This window comes from Cupressus sempervirens, chromosome 1, assembly GCF_028749045.1.
Source record: "Cupressus sempervirens isolate cs-2001-9-10 chromosome 1, ASM2874904v1, whole genome shotgun sequence".
NCBI classification, from domain to species: domain Eukaryota; kingdom Viridiplantae; phylum Streptophyta; class Pinopsida; order Cupressales; family Cupressaceae; genus Cupressus; species Cupressus sempervirens.
The window spans coordinates 428,183,712-428,201,456 of record NC_143118.1 but is presented as its reverse complement, the minus strand read 5'-3'; the positions used below and the strand labels follow the sequence as shown (position 1 = coordinate 428,201,456).

General features: G+C 35.4%; 1 protein-coding gene across 2 annotated transcripts in view; it reads right to left on the bottom strand.

Moving 5' to 3' along the window:
* LOC149578103 (rhomboid-like protein 19) overlaps positions 1-16,973 on the bottom strand; it is a 179,506-nt gene extending 162,533 nt beyond the window's left edge. The window contains exon 1 of one of the 2 annotated variants that reach the window (XM_089827562.1): positions 16,623-16,973. In XM_089827562.1, coding sequence (XP_089683688.1) covers positions 16,623-16,631 — 9 coding nt within the window. In that variant the 5' untranslated portion in view covers positions 16,632-16,973. The remainder of the gene's footprint in view (positions 1-16,622) is intronic. The other variant, XM_089827563.1, reaches the window with a different exon arrangement.
* Positions 16,974-17,745: the final 772 nt, after the last annotated feature.

Sequence of the window (17,745 nt, the reverse complement as noted above, 5' to 3'; positions counted from 1 at the left end):
TTTGTGCAATTTCAATTTCCAGCATTCATAATTATGTAAACAATTGGAATTGCTCGCAAGGGTTTGTAATATTTATATGTAGTGTATGGAAAGGCATTAGTGGAATAACTTGCAAAGGAAATTCAGTGGCACTTTAGTTGTCTATGCTTCAGGTGAATTTCAACATTCTTATTTTTCAAACATTCCAAACTATTGTCTATGGTTATTCAGCTCATCATGTAAGTGATATCACAAGCTTGTTTGCCAAGTGTTTGACGAAATGTCAAACAACTAATTGATAGAGGATTTCAATGTTGGTCTAGCCTATAACCGGTTGGGATTGTTAGTGGTATTAGAGTGGTTTCTTGTCATACTGTGGGGTAGGAAAATATTTTTTAAATTCAGATTTTTGGGAGTGACCAGCACTTTCACATTTTCTAGCTTTTTCCAATTATGGAGAGATATAGGAGGACTAGTAGTTCTATGAGACGATGGAATGATGTGGAGAATAGCAAGAAAATAAATGCCTTGAGGGAGAGTATGGAGAAACTTAAGCTTCATCAACAAAGGATGGCAGAGAACTTGTCAAATCCAGAGACGGCTGAGAGGGCATCGAGGCATATGGTTTCCACCTTTAGAAGGTCAGCAGGTAGGACGCTTGAAATTTCCCCGACAGGTGTCCATAATGCAAATGTACCTATATTTAGTACGACACCTGCTAGTCCTATCTGCAATGTTGATGGACTCATTTCATAGAGATCAGTAGATGTATCAATGCCCTTGGTGGATAGCAGCACTGAGCTTCAGCAAGTTCAGGTTCCCAAAGTAGTCCTTGTGGTTAGTTCAAAGGCACTTGATGATGTAGTTGCCACTAACTGTTCAGACTCTCTTGAGGAGGGAGTTGTTATTGGAGACTTCTATGTCAGCTATCGTAGTGTTGCTCCAAAGTTGGAAGCAATATCTTTGTCAGGTAGGAGAGGTGAGAGCATGGAGCTATCTTGTTGTGATGCTAGTGATCTAGGTGCTACAGCGGAGTTAGAAGATGGGGGTTCATGCTCTGGCATTATTGATTCACCAACTAACGTTGAGTCATGCATGCAAAGTTTGGTTATAGCAATTGAGGCTCTGTTAGAAGATCTACAAAGAGTATGGAAACCTCTGATGATTTATTGGAGGATGCTCTGAGTTGCAACAAGTTTGGTGTCCCTTGTCAGCTGTTAGGTGATGACTCCAAGGAGATTTTGGATAGGTCCTAGGATCAGGATCACAATCTACAAGGACTTTCTGTTGAGGAGGAAGTAGAGTCATGCGAGGAGTGCAATACAACGAGGGCTTTTGCTTCTTCAAAGGAGGTGTTGCTTGAGGTACCGACTAGTTGTACCTCGATTGTGGATGTGTGCAAGGTCGGTAGCACACATGCAGTGAGCGATCTTGTGGTGGGCAATTTTGATTCACCTTCCTATCACAGTGCAGTTAGTGGGATAGAGAGCTTGCATAGGAGTCAAGGGTTACAGAGGCATCATGTGACCAGTCAGCTGAAGGTGAGTGAAAGCGACATTTCTTCATCTTTTGTGTGTTATGATGTGATCCGTCAGATGCTACCTACATCTGGTTGGGGTGCTCCAATGTCTAACGAGCTCGGTGATGGTACTCTTTCTCTAGCAGAGGTTCATGCACTTCAAGAGGTTGTCAGGATCTTGAAGCATAACTATTTGCAGCTAGTTGCTAACAAGGATTACCTTCTAAAGGGGGTAGTACCTGTTATGAGACATTGTTAGAGAAAGAGAAGGTGGTTGAGCTCACCCACAAGCTTGAGGTGACTGTGGACTCTCTTCAGTGTACTTAGTTGGCTCTCCAAGAGTCATAGTCACAATTGGATGACGTTACCGTGGAGTTAGAGCGGGTATAGCCAACACCAGCCCCAAATCATGTTCAGTTGCATATTGTGGTTGGTGGTGTGTTTGCTTCCACAGTTGGGGATAAGGGACATGATGATGTGGCATACACGTCTGTCTAGGAGATGGTTGCAATAGGTATGGATGAGGTGAGAGCAAGATGTGGACTTCAATGTGATTCCAGTTGTGCCACGTTTTCAGAGGGATCAACTCTGGGTAGCAAGGGAGCAAGTTGATTCTTCCACATATAAATTCTATTGCACGGAGTCTTTCATGGAGTATCATTTGGAGAGTTCGAATGTGCAGGATGATTCGTACAAAGTGTCTGAGGGTACACATATCCGAGGCTCTCTTGCTATTCAGAGGTTGGTGGGAAAGATTGTAGAGACTCTGTCTACCATGCTTCCCCACAGGGATTTTGAGGTTGGGTTTGCTGAGGGGGTTGCCCACATTCTTGCCCAACTAGTACTTCAGAGTGAGAGTTGAGTTGTCTTGTGATTCCCAATTTGATATTGATGAGCCCTTGACAAAGATTTGGAGTTTTTATCGGCATTACACTGTAAGGAGTGCTCATCACTTCTCTTTTGACCCACAAATAGAGCATTTGGTTTAGCGTCGGTGTAGGTTGGCTCCAGTTTCATACCATCCATTATGGGTTGGGTTAGCACCATCTTCTGCAGATGCAATCAGCAGCTGCAAGTTGTACAACTTATAGTATCCACACATTCAGGACAGTTTATCAAAGGTGGGAGTTGGTGATAGTGATCCAGATACATAAGGTCGTTGTCATCTCCATAGTGCAGTTAGGTGTGGACAGAATTGGTATTTTAGTTGGATTGAGTCCCGATGGGTTGTTATCATCCTTAGTGCCTACAGTCAATTTCGAGGTGATTTTGTCATTGATATCAATTATCTAGGTGCTAATGTTGCAGGAGTTGCATGTGCACTACAAGGATAGTACACAGTTTTACCCTTGAGATCTCGATGGACTGTGATGTTCATTTTGCTTTGGGATTGCTTGGGGACAAGCAATCTTAGGGAGGTAGGATTGTAATGTCCCCGTTTTTTTAGTAGGTTCCTACAATTGGTTAAGTCAATTCATTATAGCGACCCTCATGGGCTAACAGGGTCATTTAGGAGTCTCAGTTGCGGACTTACTATTTTTAGTAAGTCTATTTTGGCAATTGGTGATAGTGATCCAACTACATAAGGTCGTTGTCATCTCCATAGTGCAGTTAGGTGTGATTGTCAATTTCATGGGGACTCAAGTGTGGACAGAATTGGTATTTCAGTTGGATTGAGTCCCAATGGGTTGTTATCATCCTCAATGCCTACAATCAGTTTCTAGGTGATTTTGTCATTGATATCAATTATCTGGGTGTTGATGTTGCACGAGTTACATGTGCACTGCAAGGATAGTACACAGTTCTACCCTTGGGATCCCGATGGATTGTGATGTTCATTTTGCTTTGGGATTGCTTGGGAACAAGCAATCTTAGGGAGGTAGGACTGTAATGTCCCCTTTTTTTAGCAGGTTCCTACAGTTGGTTGAGTCAATTCATTATAGAGACCCTCGTGAGCTAACAAGGTGATTTAGGGGTCTCAGTTGCGGACTTACTATTTTTAGTAAGTCTATTTTGGCAGTTGCCATTTTTGGCAATGCAGTGGTTGGCTCTGGCAGTTGGTCCTCACCTGCAGCAGATGCAGTTATCATCGGTGTCAACTCTTATTTATTAATCAATTATTAAATCGCATAATAAAATTTTATTATAATAATGTCATTAAAAGATATTTCTAAAAAGTTGTGTTGGAAAGTTTTAAGAGCTGAGTTCTTTTAGGAAACTTGACAGCTTTTGGAGTTGAGTCTTTTTGGAAACTGTTGGCAAAAAGGGTTATAAATACAAGCTCATTTCATTGGAAGAGGCATCTGATTGGATATTATTTTTCTTTGTTGTCTTTGTGACACTTTCTGAAGGTTTGAATTTTGTGCCCTTATTGAAGTATAAGGGTTTGTTCTGGGGTGTTCTCCATTGCTGAAGTATAGTGGAGATTGGAATTGTGTATTTTGGAAATTTGTTGGTGGCTTCTCCTACTGTTTTCACTGTGACTGAGGAGTCAATCATTTGGTAACCAATCTGGAGTGATTGATGGTTTCTATAATTCATTGCTGAGGGTTAGATCTATTTGGACGGACTATTATTGTCTATGGTTATTCAGCTCATTGTGTAAGTGATATCACAAGCTTGTTTGCCAAGTGTTTGACGAAATGTCAAACAACTGATTGGTGGAGGATTTCAATGTTGGTCTAGCCTATAACTAGTTGGGATTGTTTCATGGTTAGTCACTTGTAAAGTTCAAATTCAAAATTTAGGACAAAAGAAATGTGACAGTAACATCACTTAAAAGTAGATGAGTATAAACAAGTGAGTCGCTGTGGTATATAAAATAGAACAAATAACAACTGCAAAAGTATATTAAAAAACAATCCACAAAAGATTCGTATAGAGAGAATTTACATTGGGTGTGTTATACAAAGATATGCAAGGTACAAGTACTGTCCAAACAGAAATGGAAATGGTGCCTAGAAGATCAGCCAAATTAAGCTCCACAATATCATAGACCTTAATCATTATTAAGCCTATATGGTATTACATAGGATCATAACATGAATATGTTTATTCAAGGAAAAGGGATGAGAAGCATAGAGCCATTCTAGAACGTAGGATAAGACTAGCATAAAACATTTAAACTCCCCTTTCTAGAACAAGTGGTATGAGTTTGTTGTTAATGTACTTCCCCATGGTCCAATAGGCTAACCAAGACATTTAAGGGACTTTAAAGCCATTTGGCCTAAGCAATTTTCATTGCAGGTCAATCTGAAGTGTCCAGATGTAATTTTGGCATACTTGCTATTTATAGTAATTCATTTGGACATGATCAAGATCTTCAATGATGGTGACATATTGATGACAAATGTTTGATACTGGCAAAAGGATTTCAACATCATTGATACAATTATTTATGCATTAATAAGTTAGTTTAGAAAGTTACATATACTATTTAACTCTATTAATTTGGGGTTATAGCTGAAAGGAAAATATTTGACATCCCTTTATTTAATAACATGTTGGAGTTATAAATGTTAGGGGACTTAAGATTAAAGGAAAAAGCATTGTGGAAAAATAGGAATCATGATAAAATAGGGGCAAAGCAAAATCCTTAAAAAATAGGAAAAGGCAAAAAGTGATTTTGTTTATCCCAAATTGGTAAAGTAAATGAATGAGCTCTTACGAGAGCGCCCTAAAAAAGATTGAAGAGCTCTCTTTCAGGCATGCTCAGTGATAAAAGAAAATTATGAAATTTGGAAAGTTCTTCAAAGGATTTGTGAGGACAAAAGCCCTCATGAATGACATTCCCTTTGCTGTTGGAAGAAAAGGTCAGGAGGATCTTTGAGCAATTAATATTGGGAATTTAGTTGGTGTCTATTTCTAGGTATCAAACCATACATTCAAAGTTCTCACTTTCTGATATAGGGATCAAACTTCATAGCATGTTTGTGTTGGGGCAAGTTTGGAGGCACGTTACACATTGGAGTGTTGGAAAGCGATTTGCATTGCTGTTCTTAGTTTATCCTGGGCTGTATATCTCTCAGCTAGGGCTGTTTTCAATTCATACTAGCTATGCTTCATTCCTGGACTGGACGTGAGACTGGTGGAAATTTTGTCGAGGGACATTTGAGGATACAACTGTGTTTTGAAGGGCACCCTTCCTATTCAGTTCTGACACAGACTGCTGCACTATTTGGCAGTATTGAAATCTGCATTATGAAGGCTCTATGGTATCACTCCTGGACGTCAGAGACTGCTGGTGAAGTTCTGTGAATGCTACAGCAGATTTAGTGATTTGGGGGCTTGAAGTTTGGCTGCACTATTTCCTTTGATCTTTCATGCCTAAGTCTCGGTTGCAGCATTAGTTCTGGGCACCCATTACTATGTTTTGAGGACTTAACAGGTCTGTGAAGTCATTACTTCTGATTTGTAGTAGGTCTGCAAGTCATTTACTCCTGGTTTGTAATCATCAAATAAATTCTTGAAATCTGGAATCAATTTATTGTGTCAGCACTTATTTCTCTAAGATATACATATATATATTGCTTAGTATCATGTTTTATGCAATGCTTTCTATCTTGAATACAGCCTGGAAATCCTAATCAGAATACTGAGAAACTAAGCACACAAGAAAAACAAAACAAATCAAAAATCATTTTTGGGACTGTCCATGCGTAAACATTATAGAATTGGGAATTTAAAAAAAAAGTGAATAAAGGATAAGTCTATTCTAGGAGATGGTTCTTTATAAAACTCGTGATCTGGTTAAACCAGCACTTCAACACATTTAACTTTTAAAACTGTTGGTTTTTGCAATTCAAAGTGGCTCATCTAAGAGCTTTGGCTCTTTTCTGTACTGATAAAGCTAGAACAGAATTTTATTATTCTTTACAGTCAGAGGTTCATTTATGGATCGATTCCCTTTCAGATCTCAGAAATAAATATTTCATTATTCCAGAGGGTTTCTGTTTTCAGTATTATCATATTTCAGATTGGAATCAATAGAATTTAGTTTGAATATCATAAGATTTTTAACATATTTGTCTTGAGATATTTATTGGTATCAAAGCAATTGGGCTCATTAAAGTGCTGTAGATGTAAACCACAAAAGGTTGTCACGCATTATGTATCTCATGCCCAACATTTCTTGGATTCTCTTTGATCCCATCCTTGAGTAGCTTTTGGTAACTGCGGGGAGGAACAATGATCAATTTAGCCCGCTTGTTCTAGTTCAATCACAATGAGATGCTCTCATTCTCTATGTGGTGAGAGTCCAAGGACCAAAAGATATGCCTAGTAAGGCACGTAAAATTATCAATTAGATGTTGCAACCCTTCATGTTGCTAGCTTTGTACCATTACTTGTCATGCAAACCATTCATTAATTACACCAGAAAATATATAGCTTGCCCTTAACAATTTATTGGGCATTTTCTTGATTGAAATAAGTTTATTTGCAACAGGTTGCAGTCTTCTAAGTGTGATCAGTTATCCTTCCAACTTTTGTACCATGTGATTCCTTACACACGTGACCAGAATGAAGTATGAAAAATAGAAGTCTCGTTATCTCAGGTTGTGTTGGGTAAGTTGTTGCTAACTGTTGATTTAAACTTTTGGTTTGGTTATTGTTCTTGACATAACCTTTGGCTCAGCCGTCACGCTTACCTCCTTGAGGACTGTTGGGTGGATATTTTGCAACCGACAGTTTTGGGTAAAAATTCAATCGCAAAATAGGATGACCAGCCACAGCATGTGAGACAGAGTCTTTCCTACCTTAAAGGGAAGGCTCCCCCTTCTCACTGTTCCTTGGATCAACTCAAGGTAAGCAAGAAATTGAGAGATTTATAAATTGGGTGTTACTATTATCCTTTCTTCTTAACTTTCAAGAAAGGATCCACTTATTCGTAAGGCGAATAATGGGCAAGGTGAATCTCTAATTACACTTCTATCACGAGCTAGAAACAGTGATACCGATAAATTTTAACTAACTCAAAGGCTAGCCAAAACATAGCAGTTTGGCTCTAAGTCCTGTTGTACTTCTATGTGGTAAAATGTTTACAATTAGGGCACAAAGACTCCTAAAAGTAATAACAATCTAACTATTTTGCGAATTAAGACGAAAATACAAGCTACAGACAAAGCTTCTAGCTATGGATTCTCACAGTTGTTCCTGGTCAAAGCTCGGGATTCAATTGTTTCTTAACTCTTTTCTATCAATCACAAGATACAATATCAATGACAAAAGATAGTATGAATCGAAGGTAACTTGAATGAATTATAGACAAAGCTTACAATTCACACAAATAACAATCTCACTTAATCAAAGTTAAGTCTCAAATGCTCCTTTGTATTCACTTTCTCTCAAAATAGTGCTACACAAACAAAGTTCTACTGGCACAATTTCTCCAGAGCTCTTTTGCATAAAGATAATGATGATTTTACAATGAGGGGGGCACTCCTTTATATAGGCAAAGAAGTTGAGAAAAAAGGGGGAGGAAAAAGTGGGAGCAACTCAACCAACTTTGACCAAGTCTAACTACAGAAACTAAAAGGATTACATGCAACTGCACGTGCAACTCGCATTACATTGTTTACATACACACGTAACTCGCATTACATGTAATTCCATTTTTTCATGTAATGCATCTTCTCCAACTACAAACATGAAAGAAGAAGAAAGAAGACGGAAGAGAAAAGAACAATTCTGAAAGGCCTTGTACTTGATGATGCAATCCTAGATGATAACAAGATTGGGAGTTCCTATATCTTGTACTGCTGCATTCACGTTGATAACCATAGTGTTGCGTTTTTTGATAACCTCTAGCTCTCTTTGATGAATTATCCATTATCATGTGGAAACTTTATGTGATCCATCTTTTCTCGCTCAAGTCGTCGTGAATTCTCCTTTGTAGATCAGCACAAACTGGAGTCATTGACACTTTGGAAACCTTCTTGACTATGTTTGGATGTACACTCGGAACAACTTTCCATCAACAACTTTTTTGAAGTAAAGTGCTTGGTGCATGGGAATGCGTGTAAATGGAGATTGCCGATTTTCAAAAATGACTTGAATGTTTTCAAAGCTTTATTGAATGAAGCATGCATATATGTAAATGCAATATGTAACAAAAGGTGAAAAAATGAGGCGTAAATGCGAATGTGTATACTTTACATGCATATACGGATGCAGATGGAGGGTAACATGTAAAATATGTTATGAGGTGGAAACATGTATGGAAACATGTATTTATTCATGTAAGTGCGAATGCGTATATGAAGATGGAAATGAAACAATGGAGGTGAGATAATGAATTATATAGTCACTTTTGGAGGAAGAAAGAAGTCAAAATTCACGAAAAGTGAAAATAACATCTTTTTTGTCTTTTCAAAATATGACTTTTGATCAAAATCGGACCTTTTAGATGCAATTACATGTAAAGCATTTTGTGTAATCGTGTCGTGCAAATGAAAGCAAAAAATGAGATGGATGAAAATGGGATTACATGCATGTGCGGATGGCGAATGAAGTGGAAAACATGTAATCGCATTTGTCGGATGAAATGTGAGATGTAATGACATGGAAACAGAATGTGAAATGAAATGATAATGCTTTCGCATCTAGTGAAGGAAAAACAAGTTTTTGGGAAAAAACTTGCAACTTCTCCAAAATAGAGAAAAACCGGCAACAAGCACACAAAAAACAAAACAAGAGAAAAACATACCTTTGAAAATAACTCAAAACATGCCAAGATGTAATGCATTCCCAAAGATGAAATTCGAATTTGGAACTTGGAGAAGAACCAAAGACATCAAAATGAAGAAAAATTTCATATTTAAAGAAAAAATGCACATTCTAAGGCAAAGATTTTCACAAATGGCATCCATCCAACGATTTCAAGCATCAAATCAGCAAGGATAAGCATGAATTAAAACATAAGAAAGAAGAAGTCCACTTACTTGATGAATATGTGCCAAAAATGAAGGAAAAGATGCTCTTTCTTTGAAATTTTCTTCAAAAATGATGAGAATTTGTCAAATCTCCAAAATCCGAATGATAGAGGGCAGCAAACAAGGAGATTATTATGCAAGATCACAAAATGGGCCCTAAATTAGCTCCTCATTGCCACGTTTTAAAGATTTGAAAGTTCTTGAGCCGTTTTTATCAAAACAAGCAAAAAACGTGATCTTCAAAGTAAAGTATTTTGATGATTTAACACCAAAATAATGATCCTCAACCAATGTAATCACCTAAAAAGGTAAAAACGACTTGATCTCATGCAAAAACATGATCAAACTTGGCAGATTTATGGATTTTTATGCAAAAAACGTGCCCTAGCTTGAAGTTTCAAACATGTTTTTAGGTGCAATAACTTGATTTTTGATGAGGGCAAAATGATCACCTCTCCAACACGTTTTGAATGCAACTGATTTCATCCAAATCCATGGAGAAAATCAAAAGTTATGATCAAAATAGGAGGTTTTTGGAGCAAGAACATGTTTTCTTCACATAATAGGACATTTTTATGTTCACTACATATTTTAAAACATGTAATAAGGTAAAATAGGACCTTTTTGATGCAATTGCATGTTTTAAAATATGTTTTTGGTTATAATCTCACTTTTTTAAGCCCATTACATATTTTAAAATGTGCAAGTCTCCAAAATCTCACTTTTTGGAGTCATTTACATATTTTAAAAACATATCTCACCTTTTTCATGCACAAGCATGAAAACTCAACTTTTCATGTCATTGCATCAAAAAGGTCCACTTTAAGAAGTTTTTGATGTAATGACTTGAAAAAGGTCCTCAAAATGAATTTTTATATGCATTAGCATGAAAAGTTTCCACTTTTCATAGTTTTTTTACATGCATATGCATATAAAATGTCAACTTTTAGACTTTTAAGTTATGCATTTCACTTATTTTTATAAAAATGTCAACAATATGGGTCAAAAATAACATTTATGTATTATATTAATCAATATAAGTCATAAACATTAAGTTAAAGTGACATTTATATAAGTATTTGATTTAAAAATCAAAATTTTAAAAAGTAACTATATAGTTCTATAGTCACTTTAAGTGAAAAATTTAAAAGTAACTCAACTTAAAATTATAACATAAAGTGCACTATAGTCACTTTAAGTTATAAATTTAAATGAAAAGTAACTTCAAAACATAACAAAAAGTGAATAAAATGTTATATTTTCAAAAAGTGAATGTCAAAATGAAAATATAACATCATATTTTTAATTCGTGTTGTTGCACCTAAAATGTCCACTTTTGAGTCACTAAAATGACCATATCTCTTGACTGACAACTCCAATTGACCTCTAGGTTAGACCGAATCGAAGGGAAAAACGAAAGGCATAAGATGAGCGAATTCAAAGGACCAAAAACAAGCAAACACAAACTCAAAAGCAAAGAACGGACTCTGAAGGCTTCAAAAATCAAGCAAAGGCTCGACAAAAAGAAAAACAAAAACGACTTGACGAAGGCCTTCAGTGAAACAATTTGATATTCGAATTGAAATGGATCAATCGATCAACATTAAGCAATTGAATATCAAATTCAAGCTTAGAGAGACACGAAACTAGCTTGGAAAAGTTTCGTGCTGTTACCAACATTTTGTGGTGACAAAATGCAAGACAACAAGGACTATTAATATTTTGTCAATTGTAGATCATGTAAAGCAAGCTTATTGTGCTTAGTCTCCAAACCAAATTGGGTACAAGTATGTGTATGCTGGTGCATTAAAAAGAAATTGGTGGGAGATGGGGGCGGATGGAGTACATCTGTACATAAAACACATAAATATCATCAAGACATACCAAATATCATGCATATGCTAAACAATGACTACCATAAATATGACCATCTGTAATGTCCCCTTTTTAGCATTCATAGCATGATGTTGTCATTAGCTTATTTCCCCACGGTCCCGTAGGCTAACCAGGACATTAAAGAGACTTAGAGGCCATTTGGCCTAGATAGTTTCAGTTGCAGGTCTTTTTGAGGGGTTTTGAGGCAACTTTGGGCATACTTACTATTTATAGTAAGTCATCTCGAGCATGGGCGGACATCTAGTGGCAACGGTATGTCGATGGTAATTGTTTAAAATCGACAAGAAGACTTGTTTATCACTAATAAGATTTGTTATGCATTGATAAAGCTATTTTATAAAGTTAAATTTAAATATTTAACTTTATTAATGCATAGACTATAGTTTGTGGAAAATATTTAAATTAAAAGAGTCCCCTTTATTTTATAACACATTGGAGACATAAGTTACATAAAGGGAGTTATGTTTTATCCCATGTTGAGAAAACGAAGGATGGAGCCCTTGTGAGAACACTATAAAAGAAATGGAAGAGCTTCTTTTAAGTATACTTGGAAATATCAAAAAAATTGGAAAATTTTCTGGAGATTATGTCTCAATAGTTTGAAGGACGAAATCCCTTCAAGCTGGAAATCTTGACGCCATTGAAAGATATGATCTTGAGATTCAACATGGTAGCAGTCCGAAAAAGCTGATACGAAAAAGCAGTCTGAAAAAGTAGAACCGAAAAAGCAGGCGGAAAAAGCAGTTCAAAAGTAGATCCGAAAAAGCAGTTCGAAAAAGCAAATCGGAAAAGCAAAGCAGAAGGGGCAGCATTGAAGAAAAATCATTACAGGCCATCTACAACCAGGTTCCTTTATTAGTATTGCTTTCTTAGGTGTTATAAGTTTCAGCTGTAAGTGTGCATTATACCAGCATTATCATTTTGTAATCCATGTAAATGTCAAAAGTCTTGGTCATATTTCATGAGCATTGTATTAGAAATTTTCATTGCAAATTAAGAAGATAATAGTTGTTGGTGTCATTTAAGCAATTCAATATCATTATTTATCAGCTAGTTAGTTCGCATACCAACTGTTTGTAAAAATGTCAGTTGGTTGTAGGTGTTCATTTCTCATGCTTAAATCATATATATGCACTGAATATTGTCAAAATTGGTAGCACACTCATGTTAGGCCATTGTGTAGTCCATTTGGAGTCTTCTAGCACAAGATTCTCATTGATGCAAATTGGAAAAAGAGTCATTTAAAGCCAGCTGAAATACTATATCAGTCATACGTCCCTTGCATGTGAATTGTTTGATGAAATTTCTTGAGCTTTCATCAGCATTTTTTAGAGCAGATTTGAGGAGGGCCATTACAGTGGTATCAAAGCTTGCTTGCAAAGTGTTTGACGAAATGTCAAACAACTGAAGTATAAAGATTTTTAGTGTTTGAAGAAGTTATAACCTGTTGGGGTTATTACAATGGTATCAAAGCTTGCTTGCAAAGTGTTTGACGAAATGTCAAACAACTAAGTATAAAGATTTTTGGTGTTTGAAGTAGTTATAACCTATTGGGGTTATTACACCATCACCCACATGCACTCAATGCTAAATGGACGATTCATGCTCACTTGTGAGATATGGATCAATGAATTTGACTCAAAAACCATGCAATTGATTCCTGATTAAACAGCATGAATACCATAAATATTACAGATTTGAAACAGGTTATATAGGAAGGAAACAATTTTTATTTTTTATTTTAAAATCAAAAAACTGCATTCAAAGAAAAACAGTATGATACTTTATAAGCAGGAGTCTTTCACGGTCCATGAAAATGAGTAAATGCTTTCGGATTCCACTATGTAAGTTTATTTTGCATCAAAGTTTCAAATCTCCTACTCAATGATCTATCATCAAGATGAGGAAAACTCCTCATCCTTAAATCACAACAGATAAATTTATATATTAAAAATACTGTAAATATTAAAATCCTAAATTGTAGGATATACTAAATATACAGTACAATCTAAAATTAAGATTTAAACTAAAATTGCCATCTCCTTAATAAATCCTAATTATTTGTTATAAATGTTTCCTTATTATATATCCTTTTTTGATCAAATCATAAGAATTTGTAAATATGATTCAAGTATCTAGGCCATGAATCGAATTCAGATTCCAATTGTGCCAGATTCACGCAGGCTCCAGATTTGACCCTGTGGATCCGTCTGAAACCGCAGATTTAGGAATCAGTCACGAATCCACGTGGACCCAGGGGAATTCACTACAAATCTGCATGGATCTCCATGGACCCGCAGGCCAAACATGGAATAAGTAGACACAAATCCATATATAAAATGCATATATATATATTTATATATACAATGCATATATATACATATATAGATACACACACACAAATGACAAATCTATAGGAATCATAAAGGGAAAAAAATGACGAATCCACAAATTTTATTCTTGAACCCGAACCCATCCCCGAATCTGAATCAGCAGGTTCAATCAAGCAGAAAGAATGCACTCTATGGGTGATGAATGCAGTAAAAATATTATGGTCAGGAGATCAAATAAAATATGTCAAGAGATTAGCCTAATGCTGGAATAACCATGGAATACGATAGAAACACCCCATCCAACATGGAATTGCCAGGATACATGCATCAATGACTCAAGATATTTCCAACCATAGAATCTCCTTATCCTGCCCAATTCTGAACTATCTTGCACCTGAATTTCAGGACAAAGCATGAACAGGTATGCATGATTTTCCTGCTCATTCAGTAGCATAGTTATTATGTTTAAAACATGCACTAAATGATAATGCAATTAATTTATTTCACTTCTATACTTTGCGTGTTCTATGTTAGATATAATATATGTTAGACAAAATGCTAGACTACATTTTGCAGACAGGCATTTAATGCTTAGTTAATCATGTACTAACACCCCATTAATTATATCTAAAAAGCAACTTAGAATGTAGGTCGCAACCACCCATACAACTACTTTTTAGAATAATAAATGCAAGCATCCACTCTCTTAAATTTGGGCCTAACTCCATGCATTCAGTCCAACATTGAACATCAAAATGAAGAAGTAAACTTCTTCAAAGTAGGGAAGCTCTAGGAAAAGGTATGCTGATTAAGAGGGAGGAAACGCTAAGAGAGGCTACTCTAAATAAATTTGACAAGGAAGAAAATAGAAGAGAGGGGGAATTGCTGTTAAGGAACTGTCAAATCACTTTCATAATGCTATGTGAAAGATTCTTTGTTCTAAACATTTTGGTTGGGCCAACCTATTGACAGTAAAAGGTGTCACCAAACGGATTTGATGTGCAAAGGGGCCAATAGAATGAATCACAGTGTATATCTTAACTGTCAAACAAAGCATGGCCAACCTGACTAAAAGGAACAAAGGAGCAAACAGACTGATGTTAGGGTTGACTGGCTTTCTTATTAATGGAAGCAATTGTCATAATTGCAGGGTTGACTGAATCAGTCAAAGGAAACACCTATCTAAGGGTCTGACAAGGCCAACATTCATAAGATTAATCTACTCTTGTAAGATTTCTGTCAAGGACCAACTGTTTGAGGTTAAAGGTCAACTGAAGAAAAAGATAACTACTGCTATAGGGCATTTTCAAAGTCAAACTGAAGTCAAATAGTTAAATAGACAACTGAAGTCTTAAAATGAGTGAGTGCCCAAGCAGCAATGGGGAAATAAAAATATATGTTCAAGGCAAATTCAAGGAAAGCATGTGGACTGAACATCTTGGAGGAAAAAGGAGTACTACATCAAACATTTTAATTGCACACACAATCATACTTAAAGAACTACATAAGAATGAAAATAAAATGAAAAGTAAAAATGTAAATTGCACAGAGAAGAACTAGTTTGCACCAACTAAGATGTGAAAGTGGAAGGTGGAAAATCCCTAAAGAAGAGTGGGCAGACAGAAGATGTTGTTATTGCGCTCAAGACATGGTGGAGACAAAATTGTATAACATCATAGAGTGCTCAGCCTACAAGGATATTAGGACCAATTACATTGATACACTAAATGTGAACACCTTGAGAGAGTTGTTTGAAGAAGAAAGGATTATAAAGGTCGCAGATTCCCTGAGCAAGATACACAATAGAAGATCCAAGTTGTAGAAGGATAAAGAAATCTAATGGTGTAAGCTCTCTGTTTGGGCTTCGTTGTTGTTTTGTTTGCTAGCTACCCGAGGGTCCCATAAGCTGTTTGGCCTCGTGGATATTATTATAAGCTTCATTCATTCATTTAGTCACACGGAAGTTTCTCCAAAGGCAATAAATAGTCTGCATGGATAAGATATTATTTTATTTATATAATTATGCATATAGGTGCTATTTTTATTTATATGATTATTTATTTACACATTAATTAGTTAAAAGTGCAAAAAGGAGGGTTAAAAATAGAGAATGCTTAGAAACATAGAAGCACACTTGTTCTGAACATGTGTTATTGAGTGAGCTCCCGTCCGTCCGTCTGGAAAATAATTAATGAACATAGAAGAATGGATGTGAGTTCTTAGCATAGAAGTTTCATTTTAGCTTCTAAGGGTAACTGTTTCATGTTCCAAAAGGGAAAACAAATTTCGACATTATTTCCAAACGCAATGTAATATGCTGAAATATTCAGTTAACTTTCGTGTTCAAATCTTCAAGTTCAATAAAGAGAATCAACAGATGTAAAAATGATTGATATGAAACTCCCATGTGATTTCTCGCATTTAGCCTGAACAGTCTATATACAATGCAGAAATCATAAGCCGATGTCATTTACATCTTCTAAAATTTTCAGAGAGTTATTCCAATAGAACCACTCCACTAACGAACAGGAAAAGAAAGCTTACTTCTCGATCAAACTTTCAAAGAAAAAAGATCCTCAGACCATGAGAAACTGCTAAGTAAGATCAAAGTGAACATTCTTGCCTTTTACTTTTCATTCCCAGCAGTTGGGCCTCAGAAATTTAGTTTGTCATATAAATAGCTGAAGTCATTAAACAATGCTGTGAAAACGGGTACGTTTTTATCAAAACGAAAGCAAACAGGCATGTCTTAGCTAATGGGTGATCACGGTTTCGAGTCTCACTAAATAACTTCGTTTGAAAAAATCAATCATAGACCTTTCAAGTTACTTCGTAGGACATACATTCAGATATAACATCAGTCTTAAATTTCAATTCTAACTACCATCTTCTCTTTGACCAATCAATGAGACGACTTGGATCTTAAAATTGACATGTTTGATAAAAATGGGTGTTTGTACTTACCCCTTCCATTGAACTAGAAGTAAAATACTTGCAGATCTGGCCGGTTGTTTGTCGGATTTATGACCAATCTTGTTCGGATCTTTATTTCTGTTGGATAGTGCTATGATCTTACAAGGTTAGCGATGAGGCCAATCTTATTCCTATTAACAAAATGCCGCTGCCATGTCACAGAGTTTTTCTTTATACTTGCAATTATCTGTTAATTTTCTTTAGGAGATGATTAAACAATGCATTTGCAGCCCATTTTCGAATGCATTTTGACTTTAAACTCGGCTAAGTGCGTTTTTAAACTGAATGGAAAGGAACGTGAGCTCCCGTTTCCCGACTTTTGCTTGTGGAAATTCAAAAGTTGGTAATTTGGGGCTTTTTGTGATTATTTATGTTCCAATGAAATTTAAATTCACGTCCATATTAAAAGAAATTATTTCTGTGCATGAGGTAAATAATTTTTAGGATCAAGATTTATATGGTAAAAGTGTTCCTATTCTTTTGATTGATATATGGTTTATTTTATTAGTTTTATAAAAGATATATTATTGTCAATAGGCTAAGTATTATTGTATCATTTTGGATTACGGAGGTTAACTGGTGATTAAATAAAGGTATAATAACAATCAATTTTTTTTATATTTGATCTTTTATTACGAGTATTACATTTCTAAAATATAGATGTTAAACTTTTAACTTTCTAAGTATAAATTATTTATCTCTCTTTTAATTGGTTGAATCAAGTCTTATATGAGGATTTGTATGTTTTGAAATTTTATAAAATATTATTTTAACTCCCACTCCATCCTTATCATTAAAATTATCTGAAAAATATTATTTTAACTCTCACTCCATCCTTGTCATCAAAATTATTGGATGATATAGTTTACCCTAATTATTAGAAACAATTCCATGGTGATATTTATAAGTTAAAAGTATAAATTATAAATTATAAAATTCATTTACAAATGAAATTTAAGAAATTTAAGAATTATAAGATTATAATATAAATATTATATAAAGTGTTAATTCTAATATATATTATTATTTCTTATATTTATTTACTTGTACATATAAGATATTTAATTAGGTGGATAAATATCATTTACTATTTTTAGTTATATTTATGTTGAAC